Source organism: Ostrea edulis, chromosome 2 (genome assembly GCF_947568905.1).
Source record: "Ostrea edulis chromosome 2, xbOstEdul1.1, whole genome shotgun sequence".
In the NCBI taxonomy this organism is placed as follows: Eukaryota; Metazoa; Mollusca; class Bivalvia; order Ostreida; family Ostreidae; genus Ostrea; species Ostrea edulis.
Window position 1 is genome coordinate 67,477,363 of NC_079165.1, and position 14,065 is coordinate 67,491,427.

Genomic DNA, 14,065 nt, shown 5'->3' on the forward strand with positions numbered 1-14,065 from the left:
TTCTAAACATTGTTAGATGTATGTTTTGATTTCAATATGTTGGGAATAAAGTAAATTTTTGGGATGAATTATATACGCTCTACGTTTGGTTTAATTTTGTTGATATTTACACTATTTTAGTACTGTATTTACATGTATATTCATGTAATAGGAATTAAATACTGCTCGGTATCAAAATGAACTACCATATATATATAAATTGTCATTTATACGATTTTCATATCAAACGCCATTTTTCCAAAATAACACTAGAGCAACAGTTGTTGTTTCATTTACATTCATGGAGTCTAACCTCTGTGCATGCACAGGCATCACTATAGAGTTACCCGAGTTTTCCTAATCAAACGTGTCCCTTGATAATACTTTTATGATACCAATGGTATCCAAAGAAAAAGGAAGTGCTTTGTCTACTTTTGATTTGCAATATATGGAGTCATTGACTTTATGTCGTTTTCCGCTTTGATACTTGTAGAAGAAGTAGATTCTGTTATAAAATTAGAAATTCTATTATTGATACATGCTTCAAACCAATCGTCATTTTGAATAACCTTTTGTACACTTATCGCTTATTTATGAAAGGCGAAGATAACGAACAATGATCAATCTCATAACTCCTATAAAAGCTTATCGACAATATTCTAACACGTACTTTTACCCTTAACAACAGTCATTGTGATAGATCCTTTCTGCATCATTATTTATTGTAATACAGCTTTTGTATAATTACTGATATTCATTTTGATAAACCTTGTGTATTCTTCCTTATGATTATTTGAATACACCCTTTGTACATTCACAGAATTTTATTCTAATACACTCTTTGTATAATAACCAATAATTATTCTTTTTTATTCCTTGTACAATTCAATGTTGAAATTCTGATTAACCCTTTGCACTCTTACCGGTAAATGTTTTGCTAATATTTGTATACTTACCGGTACTTCTTTTGACACACCCTATATGGGGACTACACACTTCATCCGGACTACATTTATACCGGAAACCACAGTTCTCCCCGTACGACGGGTATGGACAAGTAGTGGAACAGTTATCTCCATAGGAACCTGTAGGACAGGCTACAGAAAAAATAAACGGAAAATGAATAATACATTAACATATACAATGATTTGTACTATGAACGGAAAAATGCAAGCTAGAACATAATCAATCAAAATCAATCATTTTTGTTTAGACTTCGTTTCTACTCTTAGATATAGCTTTCAGTCAGACTGAAGTAGAATTAGAGAAAAAACGTATGATGCATTTATTTTGATAGACTGTGTGTGTTTACCTAGAATTAATCTAGTAAACCCTATGTAACATTATATGTAGTTATTCAAATATATTTTCCACAATTACTGGTTGTTATTCTGATACATTCTTTGTACAGTTACCGGTAGTTATTCTGATGCATTATTTGTACAGTCACCGGTAGGTATTCTGATACATTATTTGTACAGTTACCGGTAGTTATTCTGATGCATTGTTTGTACACTTACCGGTAGTTATTTTGATGCATTGTTTATACAGTTACCGGTAGTTATTCTGATGCATTATTTGTACAGTCACCGGTAGGTATTCTGATACATTATTTGTACAGGTACCGGTAGTTATTCTGATGCATTGTTTGTACACTTACTGGTAGTTATTTTGATGCATTGTTTATACAGTTGCCGGTAGTTATTCTGATGCATTGTTTGTACAGTTACCGGTAGTTATTCTGCTGCATTGTTTATACAGTTACCAGTAGTTATTCTGATACATTCTTTGTATAGTTACCGGTAGTTATTCTGATACATTCTTTGTATAGTTACCAGTAGTTATTCTGATACATTATTTGTACAGTTACCGGTAGTTATTCTGATGCATTGTTTATACAGTTACCGTAGTTATTCTGATACATTCTTTGTACAGTTACTGGTAGTTGTTGTAATACATTATTTGTACAGTTACCACTAGTTATTCTGATACATTCTTTGTACAGTTACCAGTAGTTATTGTGATGCATTGTTTGTACAGTTACCGGTAGTTATTCTGATATATTACTTGTATAATTACCTGTAGTTATTGTGATGCATTATTTGTACAGTTACCGGTTGTTATTGTGATACATTATTTGTACAGTTACCGGTAGTTATTCTGATACATTCTTTTTACAGTTACGGTAGTTATTCTGATACATTCTTTGAACCATTACCAATATTCTTTCCGTCACACCCTTTGCACACGTGGCGGTATCTCTTCTTTATACACCTATATGCAGTTTTTTGTTTCATCCTTTGTACTCTAACCGGTAAATTTTAGCTAACATTTATACTCGTACCGGTATATTTTTTGCTAACCATTTGTATGCTTTCCGGTAACACCCATTGCACACGTGGCGGAACATATATATCTATTCTTTATACACTGATATGCAGTCATTTGGTTTCACCTTTTGTACTCTTATCGGTATATTCCTAACATCTATATGCTTACCGGTACTTTTTTGACACACCCTATATAGGGATTACACACTTCATACGAACTATATTTACACAGGAAACCACAGTTCTCCCATACGACGGGAACGGACAAGTAGTGGAACAGTCGTCTCCATAGGAACCTGTAGGACAGGCTACAGAAAAATAAACCCAAAATGAATAATACATAACTCATACAATGGTTTGTACTATGAACGGAAAAATGCAAGCTAGAACATAATCAATCATTTTTGTTTAGACTTCGTTTCTACTTTTAGATGAATGGTGAAGATAACGAACAGTGATCAATCTCATAACTCCTACAACCAATACAAAATAGATAGTTGGGCAAACACGAACCCCTGGACACACCAGAGGTGGGATCAGGTGCCTAGGAAGAGTAAGCATCCCCTGTTGAGCGGTCACACTCGCCGTGAGCCCTATATCCTGATCAGGTAACGGAGTTATACGTAGTCAAAATCAGTGTGCCAAGAAGGGCCTAACAATCGGTATGAAACACGTCAGACAGCATTCGACCCAATGATAGGTTGTATCGACGAACTAGATCGTTATAACGACCATAGAATTTGTGAAATGCTGACTTCAATCGAGACTATTGAAACCCTTGTATCATCAACTTGTTTGTCAGTAGCTTACCTCAATTTAAAAACTGACTATACGCAGAACAAGCTCTTGCATATCGAATCAGTTGAGATATATAAACACCATATGCAGGTGATAATGGAATGTTGCTACATAAATATGGGAAGTTGACGATGGAGAAGCTGAAATCATCCCGTTTGTCATACAGTTGAGTTGTCATTTTGCCGTTAATGTCTACTTTCAATAAAATATCTAAGTATGAAGCAGAAGTGGACGACTCTGTGGTTTCCTTTATTTCGAGCTCACAGGGATATATCAAATCGACATATGAATGAATGTTATTATTGTTAATAGACAAAACGTCATCAATATATCGAAATGTCGAATTGAAGGCCACAGCGAGATATTTTTTCTTCTCACATAGAAGTTTTTGAATAAATTCTGCTTCATGTGAATATAGAAACAGTTCAGCTAACAAAGGAGCACAATTCATGCCCATGGGAATTCCAACAGACTGTTGGATGACCTGATCACCAAAGACCACAAAGATATTGTCAATGATGAACTGAAGCATTTATTTTATTTCAACTTCAGAGTACTTGTGTGTGGAATCAGAGTGGTTTTTAACAAAGTAAGTTTTTGAATGACTGATCACTAGATATAAATATTTCCGATTTCCATTTTTGTTGAAGAAGCAACTGCCTATGATGTCGAAAAGTCTAGTCTTTAATTTATCGTGAGGAATGGTCGTGTATAGTGTTGAAAAGTGATAGGTTTTGATGTTATTGAGTTGGGAAATATTCTGCGATTTCTAGTTTACTAAAAGTTCTTTAGAATTTTTTAGCATCCACATTTGATTAACACCACTTCTAGATATATCTTTCAGTCAGACTGAAGTAGAATTAGAGAAAAATGTATGATGCATTTATTTTGATAGGCTGTGTGTGTTTACCTAGAATTAATCTAGTAAACCCTTTGTAACATTATAGGTAGCTATTCTAATATATTTGCACAATTACTGGTTGTTATTCTGATACATTCTCTGAACCGTTACCAATATTTTTTCCATCACAATCTTTGCACACGTGACGGTATCTCTTCTTTATACACTTATATGCAGTTTTTGTTTCATCCTTTGTACTCTTACCGGTAAATGTTTGCTAACATCTATATGCTTACCGGTATTTATTTTGATACATCCTATATAGGGACTACACACTTTATCCGCACTACATTTACACCGGAAACCACAGTTCTCCCCGTACGACGGGTATGGACAAGTAGTGGAACAGTTATCTCCATAGGAACCTGTAGGACAGGCTACAGAAAAAATAAAAGTAAGATGATAAACTCTTGTTGTTATAGAAGCAACGGGAATAATACATTAACATATAAAATGGTTTGTACATTGTACTATGAGAGAAAAAGGGAAGGTATAACATAATTCTGAATGAATCATTTTTGCTTTTATTTTAACTCTTAAATATAGCTTTCAATCAAACTGAAGGAGAATTAGACAGTAACTTACGAATGCATTCACCATTGTCATCGTAAAAATTTGTGCAGCACTCGCCTCTGCAAAAATGTTTTGTAATCAAATTATCTCTTCTAATAAGAATATTATATTTTGAATACATTTGTACGTATCCCAAGAATTAAATTTTGTACTGTTATAAATTCAGAAAAAAATTGAGAAAATATTGATTTTTCTCAAAAATTGAGAAAAAATTGATCCATGGATAGCATTCCACATGTTTTGACATAGATCTATCTTTCCACTAGATTCATTTCACTCACAATATATTCTTGAAATTCATATATCACTATTCATAGGTTGTTGACTGGATATCGGGAAATATACCCGTCAGAGGTTCCTGTTTTGAAAAGCGGACCGAGGTTGCGAGGTGGTATTTGTTTTCTTTGTTAATTCTGCAAAACGATGAAGGGCTGGCATATTTTCCGTAAATAACCTTTTCATAGCATTTTTTCTCGTTGTATATACTTCACATTCTATTCATATTCCGCAATTTTGAAATAAATTTGATTTGAACATATTCTATTGAATAAATATACAAAGGGGTTGGTTACAAGTTTTAGCAACTTAGAAAACCTATCCAGTATACAAGGTATATTATGGTATACATGTACAAATAAAGATTGTCATACATGTACCACAGAAAATATGATAATCGTTATGATATACAATTATGATAATATACAATATATATGTATAGGTTCATTTAAGTACATAATCAGGCATAAAATGCAAAATATATTTAAAATATGATATATATAGGTCTGATTAAAATCTGTTACAGTTCTTAATAAACTTCTGAACTGCTTTGAAAATATTAAAAATTACATCATCTGAAAAAATCCCTTTCCTTATAATAAAAAGTTGGCATCGACAACAGCAATGCCATTTACCTGAAATATTTTAGTTTGAATTAGAAAAAAAACTATGATAGGTAATCTGAAGATAACGAAGAGTAATCAATCTCGCAACTCCTATAAGCAATACGAAATAGATAGTTAGGCAAACACAGACCCCTGGACACATCAGATGTGGGGTCAAGTGCGTAGGATGAGTAAGCATCCCTTGTCGACCGGTCACACCCACCGTGAGCCCTATATCTTGATCAGGTAAACGGAGTTATCCGTAGTCAAAATCAGTTTGCCAAGAACGGTCTAACAATCGGTATGAATAACGTCAGACAGCATTTGACCCAATGATAGGTTGCATTAGCAAACTAGATCGTTATATCTACCATAGAATTTGCGAAATGCTGACTTGAAATGATACTGTAGAAACCCCTGCACCATCAACTTGTTTGTCAGTAGCCTGCTTTGATTTAAAAACCGACCATACGCAGAACAACCTCTTGTGTATCGAATCAAGAGATATAAACACCATATGCAGGTGATAATGGAATATTGCTACATAAATATGGGAAGTTGACGATGGAGTAGGTGAATCATCCCGTTTGCATAAAGTTGAGCGGTTAGTTTGCCGTTAGTATTTACTTTCAATAAAATATCTTAGTATGAAGCAGAGGTGGACGAATCTGTGGTGTCTTATTTCGAGTTCACATGAATATATCAAATCGACAGTTATCATTGTTAATAGATAAAACGTCGTCGATATATATAAATGTCGAATTGAAGGCCACAACAAAAGATTTGTTTCTTCAAGTTTTTGAATAAATTCTGCTTCATAGGAATACAAAAACAGGTCAGCTAACAACGGAGCACAATTCATGCCCGTTTGAATTCCAACAGACTGTTGGAAGACCTTAACACCAAAGACCAGATAGATATTGTCAATGAGGAACTCCAGCATATTTTTTGTTTCAACTTCAAAGTACTTGTGCATGGAATCAAAGTGGTGTTTAAGAAAGTAATTTTTTGGATGACTGATCACTAGATGTGAATATTTGCGTTTTCCTTTTTTGAAGAAGCAACTGTCTATGATGTGAAAAAGTGTAGTCTTCAATCTATCGTGAAGAATTCTCGTGTGAAAAGTCATACGTTTTGATGTTATTGATTTGAGATTTACACCACTTCTAGAATATGTAGTGGCACAGTAATTTGAAGTTTGTCCTTCACAGCTGTTAATATTTTCGTGAAGAGCAAAGATAGGGGCGTGGTAAAACACCTACTGGATACCCTTGTTCTACGTACCGATCGTCAACACAGTTGCATTTACGTGTTGTTTCTGCATTGAGTGGTAAAACCAATAAGGCTAATTCTATGTTTCGACCTCTTCATGAATTAAAAATTATCATTTGAAATATTAAATTCATTCTACCTACATACAATAGAAACTGTTTGACCCATTCCCCTTCAAACATTCATATTTCAATGATAGTCATGTGTGTTATATCCTGATGGAACAATAGTGAACACGGAAGATTCATTGATTGGGAAGCACATTTTCATAAACAGGAAACAAGTTATGCAATAAATTCAGTCAAACATTATACGTATTGAGCATTCATATACGACTAAGCGTGGAAATGGCCATACTTGGCCCCGAATATTTCAAAATACATTGATTTCTTTGAAATAGTCAATTTCATATTGTTATACGTTGAAACAAAAACGAATATCTGTTTTTCTTCAAGACGATTCCTATTTTCGGATATGACCTCACAAATTTGGTGAAGAAATAATCATTCTTTGTTATAGGCATGCATCATTATCATTTTCATATATATCCAACACCTAAGATAGAATCATTCACAGGTGTGCTATATTTTATCGTTGTCGCCGCTCTCCAAATATCTACTGCTTATGATTATGGCAATTTTTGACCATTTATACTTATAAATGAACAAATTTTGCCCATAAACTCCGAAATGCTTGCTCCAGAGTTACTGCTTGCACTTAAATATTGCTTCATATATGAGGTGGAGTCCGTAAACTATAATAGAATATTACATCATGAGTAAATATCGTAAAATTAATTAAAATCCTACTTTCCTTTTCGATAAACTACTCTGAAATAGCAAATATGAAAGTAGAGTGGCGGACACGCTTGGCGGATCTAAGCCAGTTTTCTTTTTTTTTTTTTAAATGACAACTTAATGACAATACGATATGAAGTAAATCCATTGGTTATCAATGCGTGATTTTAATCGAACAGAAGAAATATGTTTTTATAATTGTTGAATAAATAAAATGTGAACATATCTTTACCGTTGCAGATTATTGACATATGGAACTTTGTTTATAGCACAACTCCATGACTCCCATTTCAGTGCAAGTTCGATCTCTTCTCATACTTCTGCCAAAGGATATGTTCACAAGATACTGGTATTACCAGATCCTACACATGGTTTCTGTCTTAAACTATCGCATCATGTTAGAAACCCTTTTCTCTATTTGTTTCCATTCTTTTCTGAGACTTGGTGAAGTCACTGTTAAGCAGGGCATTGTCCCTGATAAGGTCATTCAATTTAAAGATGTAGAATTTCAATACAATGGCTCAACTCTCTACAGAGTTCAATTAGTATTTCAAAACCCCCCAAAAAATGAATAAACCCATTACTATCTGTTTGGAGAGTTCCCCCATGCCTGACCATTGCCCTGTCAAAGCACTGTACCTCTATCTATCTCATTCAGGTCATACATCTGGTCCACTTTTTCAATACAGGGATGTCTCTCCAATTACATACAATTATGTTTCCAAGCAACTTCAACCATTGTAATATTTGTGGGAATCAATCCGGCATTGTATAAAGGTAACAGTTTCCGCATTGGTGCGGCAACATACGCAGCACAAAAAGGCGACTCTGAAAACTATATCTAGCAGTTAGGTCGTTGAAACTGAAAGGCCTTGAAAAGCTATATTCGAATCCCTACCCTCTCTGTTTGAGAACCCCATTTTCTCACCCAGGGTAGTTCATTGATAGCTCAGTGATTAACTGCTATCTGATCTCTTTATACCTGACAGATATACATTCTTTTTTCCTTTACAGGACAGGTCAATGTGTAACTGCTGTATGTACAAATGTATATGTACAGTGTATCTTAAATACACAACATTTCCTATATTCCTGGAACTCCCCCCTCGGGTATCAAATTATGCAGGTCTGTTTTACTGCTGCACCAAAGTCAATACAAAATATATTCGTTAGATAGGACATACGTTTTGTGTTGAACTCTGTAATTTTACTATGCAGGTCAGTGTTTAGCTGCTGCATCACCCCCTCCCTTACCTTGAAGCGTATTTACTTGTATGTTGACTCACAAATACTATTGAACAAATTATGGTTTGTTAGTCTATGCAGATCTCTTTGTACAGTGGTAATTAGTTCATTGCAAACAGCTCACCTCGGATGGTTCTGAATATGATTAGATAATCATATCCTTGGCCTTATTGTTCGCCATCGTTTTGCTTTTTACGCTTTCGAACAAGATGTCCAAGTTTATGTTCAACTAGGCAGTAGTATTTGTTATTTGTTATAATCCTTTTTGGGGGAAATCAGGACAGATATGTTGAAATCCTGTGTAATTGATGTTTTATATCGGTTGATTTTCCCCTGTTTGAACTAGTAAGTAGTATTGGTTTTTGGTAAATTATTTATGGAGGGGGGGGGGGCTCTGTGCCCGAGTGGTTAGAGCATCGCGCTCAAAATCACACAGCCTCTCACTTCTGGTCGCGCGGGTTCGAATCCCGCTCGCGCCGGTAAGTGAGAAAGTTTCCCAGTTTACTTTCGGAAGGTCGGTGGTCTCTTCCCAGGTACATTGTATCTGGGTTTTCTCTTCCACTAATAAACACTGGGCGCCAACAGATAACTGAAAAATTGTTGAGTGTGGCGGAAAACAGCAAAAACAAAATTATGGGAGAAATAAGGACAGATGTGTCGATATTGGTGCAATGATATGACAATGTTTTATTATTTGATGACCCCCCCCCTTTATTTGTGAACCTTTATTTTCGTCATTTGTCAGAACGAAGTTAAGGTCTACAACCAATCGTGTGTTACCGATTCAAGCCGATAAGTTGCGATTGGTTTACAAGATAGCCATAAAATTGTATAGATGTTCAATGTTATTTATAAATATAATAGTATTGACTAGGCCCATATTTATCATTTTATGAACATTTTTAATTGTATTGCTTATATACATCTCATTCAACAAAGGACACCCCTATCCTCCTGTGACCAACGATCTGACACATTGATAATTTTTTATACGATATTCATCTAACATTTTCGATGTTCTTGATTTTTCCCGTGATTATAGAAGCCACTGTTACGACTTTTTATAATAATTAATTAATTAACAGTCACTGATATTTACAAAAGCACAAAAAAAAAATCATTTCGGTTGAGCATATTTTGTGATGACACAGATCTTGAAAGTAAGTAATAAGTCTAAAACTGTCCAATATGTCAGATATCGAATGACTCGAGACTCGGAAAATGCGCCTTACGGCTTAATTTTTTTTAACGAAATTAGGTTGTACACTACCTGACAATGTCCAAGAAATCAGGTCATTGTTTACAATGCAAGGTGAAGATAACGAACAGTGATCAATGCAAGGTGAAGATAACGAACAGTGATCAATCTCATAAGTCCTACAAGCAATACAAAATAGATAGTTGGACAAACACGGACCCCTGGACACACCAGAGGTGGGATCAGGTTCCTAGGAGGAGTAAGCATCCCCTGTTGACCGGTCACACCCGCCGTGAACCCTATATCCTGATTAGGTAAACGGAGTTATCCGCAGTCAAAATCAGTGTGCCAAGAATGTTTACAATGTAGCAGGTTTTCTGTTTGTCATTCATATTTATTAAAACAATATTTTATTAATTAATAAGTGAATGGGATTGGGCAGCAGGCATAGCCCATTTCAGCCCTCCCAATACCGCTTTCATTTGCAATAGAGAGTTTCAAATTTTGAAATTATGGAAGACCGTTCATTTTGTCTGGTCAACTATTAGGCATGACGGATTACAATTGCATTCGTAAAATCATTATCTAATTTTCAATACGGAGTCAGATCATAAGGAACGTTTAATATCATCCTTTGGCCTTCAACTCGACATTTAGATATATCGACGTTTTATCTATTAACAATTATTATTTCATTCATATGTCGATTCCATATATCTCAGTGAACTCGAAATAAAAAGTAACCACATAGTCTTCCACATCTGTTTCGTATTTAGATATTTTATGTGAGCATAGATGTTAACTGCAAATTACCAACTTAATTTTATGACAAACGGGATGACTTGTTTAGGGATTTTCTCATTCTCTTTAAGAATTTGAATTTACAAAACCTAAATAGTTTGTGTACAAAGAAAACTTAAAGACCAATTTATCACAAACGAATTACAGTCATTCATCACTATTTTGAAAGGTAGCTATTTTAGTCTAAAGGATATGAAATGTAAATAAAATAGGTGACAGTTACAGATAATACAATGAAAAGATTGATCTTGTTTTTATCGTTGAAAGTTACGTTTAATCTGTTTTAGTACATGCTTATCCACATTATTTTTTACAAGTATTTGTTATATCAGATTAAAAACAAAATATGAATGGTCTCTATTAATGGACAACTTCAAGATATGTGTCCCTTTGGCTGGTTAGCTCGCTTTGACAGATCGATGGACTTTCCACTTCAAAGGTCTGACACTCGGTCCGACTTCCGCTTTCTGACATCCCTTTTGGTGGCGAACCTATCACGTCTATATACGTGTTTAACATACATACTGGTTTCAGGTAAGAATTATCTGGGGATTCATAAAGTGTGTCGGTCACAACATCCAGATAATCTGAACGTCTCTCTTCCAAACTCTGATCTTCTTGTCTAACACTTGGTTCTTCTGGTTTAATATCGATCACTTTATTCCTTAATTTTGGACGCATTGCTTTTGTGACATCACAGATATCAATTTTCAAATCATCTTCGTTTGAGTTTTGTTGTTTTATTGACGGTTGCGACTCGATTTTGTCGTATCTTGAAATATTTTCCAGCATGCCAGACTCGTTGATTTCTACATAAGCCTCTTCCTCTGCTTCGTTTGTAGCCAAGGACTTAGGCTTTTGACTTGCGGAGATGTTTTTCCTACGCTTTTTCAGTTTTCCGTGAATCTGGTTAATTATTATTATGGTCAGAAATAAAGATAAAACAGGTCCCGTGATTATGATGACCTGCAAAGTTTGTGAGTTACCTCCAGCAACTGACTTAGGAGTCACAGAATTTGTTTCCTTGGATACCACTTCTAAGATAGGAATGATATCCGTAGAAACAGGATATACTTTGTCTACTTTTGAATTGTAAGGATTTCTCATTGATGTTGTTTCCACTTTTATTGAATTTGGTGTTGACTCCATGTCGTTTCCTGCTTTGATACTTGTAGAAGGAGTGTACGCTGTTATAAATTTAGAATTGTTATCATTTTTACATGCTTTATATAAATGTATGAAATTAGAATTGTTCTCCTTATATAATCCATTCAATTAGTCATCATATACACCAATTCGTTGATACTTAGATGAAATCAACATTTAGTAAAAGCATATAGAATTTGTATATGCTTCATAAACCTTTCTATACACTTATTGGCAGATATTCTGATTTACCCTTTGTACGTCTATCGATAGTTATTTATACTCCTTTTCTGTACTTACCAGTTAGTCTGCCACAGCCTTTATACACTTACCGTTATTCATTCTGATATACCATTTGTACACCTATCGATAATTCTTCTGATAAACATTTTGTACACTTAGCGGTAGTTATTCTGATAAACATTTTGTACGCTTAGCGGTAGTTATTTTGACAAATCCTTTATACATATATCCTTACTTATTGTAATACTGCCTTGATACAATTACTCATATCCATTCTCATAAACTCTTATTTGTACTTATATCGATAGTCTTATCATCGTTTACCGTTCGTCGATATTATATCCCCTTTGTATGCTTACCTGTACCGGTTGTTATTCTAAAATATATTTAGTAAACATACCATTTTTATGCTGGTACACTCTCTGTACGTTTTCTGGTGCTTATTTTGATATACACTCTGTACATTTACCAATACTTATTCTGTACCACGTTTTCCACGCTTACTAGCAATTTTTCTGATATTCAATCTTTGTGCACTTACCGGTATATATCCTATCACATCCTTTTTATCTTATCACATCCTTTGTACACTTAGGGCATTTTTCTTTGTAATTTACTAATATTTAGTCTGTTTCACCCTTTGTACATTCACCTGAAGCTTGTTCATAAAAATTCGTAATCTTACCGGTATCGATTCTGACACATCCTTTATAGGGATTGCACTCCTCATCCGGACTACATGTACACCGGTGCCCACAGTTCTTCCCGTAGAGCGGAGATGAACAGGTTATGGAACAGTTATCTCCATATGAACCCGCAGGACAGGCTAAATACAAACAATAATAAATATAACACTCCCAGTGTTGTTCTTAATGTCTTAGGTGCAATGTACATAACGCGTTATTGTATGCAACAGTTTGTTTTATGTGAAAAATCCAAGCTTAGAGCAAATTCCTGAATAATTAATTATTTGTATTTGTTCTTATATTTCACTCTTTCGATCATACTATTGCTGAATCATAGAATGACTTACGAATGCATTTCCCACTGTAACGGTAAAAATTCGTACAGCACTCACCTCTGGAAAAATGTTTTATGATTAAATTTTATCTTGCAATAAATATATGACAAACAACTACACAATGTCATTTTGAATATGTTTCTCAAGAGTGAAATTTTGTCATTCCTATCCTAATGGTATAAATTAATCACATATACAGAAAAAAATTACACCTGCAAATATATGTAATACATGCATACATACATACATACATACATAGTTCCATGCCACTACTAAATTCATGTTATTTACAAAGATAACATCCAAAGTTCCATACAATATCATTGAGACCACTTGCTATTCTGTAACATTGATACATTTACCGTTTTTGCCTCTATCATAAAAACCCTGTAATATAATGTATCCAGTAAATTTGAAATTCTCATTAGAAAAATCAATAATCTGTCTATTCCATAAATTCGATATTTATCTGCATATACCCTTCTTCTACGTACCCATCGTTAATACAGCTGCCTTTAGTTGTAGTTACATTGAGTGATAAAACCAATAAAGTCAATCTTATGTTTCGACCTCTCCATGAATTAAAAATCCTCATTTGAAATATTGAATCCATTCCATATATGTTTTCTAAGTTTTAACTGGAAGCACCTTGATCAATTTCCCTTATAACATTTATTTTTATTTATGATAATCAAGTGTGTTATACATGCATCCTGATAGAATGTTAGAAAACGCGGAAACTCCATTGATTGTGATGCAATTTTCAATCACAGGAAACAAATTGTAGATTGGAATTGATCAGACTCTTTACATAATGATCGTTTATAAACGACAAGGTGCGACAATAGGCATATCTGAAACGAAATTGAATTTTCTTCCA

At 34.3% G+C, this 14,065-nt stretch overlaps 2 protein-coding genes across 3 annotated transcripts; both read right to left on the reverse strand.

Moving 5' to 3' along the window:
• Positions 1-407: 407 nt before the first annotated feature.
• LOC130051486 (multiple epidermal growth factor-like domains protein 6) lies at positions 408-8,198 on the reverse strand. The gene is made up of 5 exons (XM_056153439.1): positions 8,171-8,198; positions 4,245-4,385; positions 2,525-2,617; positions 936-1,076; positions 408-484 (listed from the first exon to the last, which is right to left on the reverse strand). The coding sequence occupies exons 1-5, from the start codon at positions 8,196-8,198 to the stop codon at positions 408-410; spliced, it is 480 nt and encodes a 159-aa protein (XP_056009414.1).
• A 2,797-nt stretch (positions 8,199-10,995) lies between these two features.
• Positions 10,996-13,832, reverse strand: LOC130052350 (uncharacterized). 2 transcript variants are annotated; one of them, XM_056156999.1, is made up of 4 exons: positions 13,680-13,832; positions 13,198-13,244; positions 12,850-12,990; positions 10,996-11,962 (listed from the first exon to the last, which is right to left on the reverse strand). In XM_056156999.1, the coding sequence occupies exons 1-4, from the start codon at positions 13,796-13,798 to the stop codon at positions 11,136-11,138; spliced, it is 1,134 nt and encodes a 377-aa protein (XP_056012974.1). In that variant the 5' UTR covers positions 13,799-13,832; the 3' UTR covers positions 10,996-11,135. The 2 variants fall into 2 exon arrangements, with proteins under 2 accessions (XP_056012974.1, XP_056012975.1); XM_056157000.1 differs by lacking the exon at positions 13,198-13,244 and having other exon boundaries at positions 10,997-11,962; positions 13,680-13,830.
• Between the last annotated feature and the right edge of the window lie 233 nt (positions 13,833-14,065).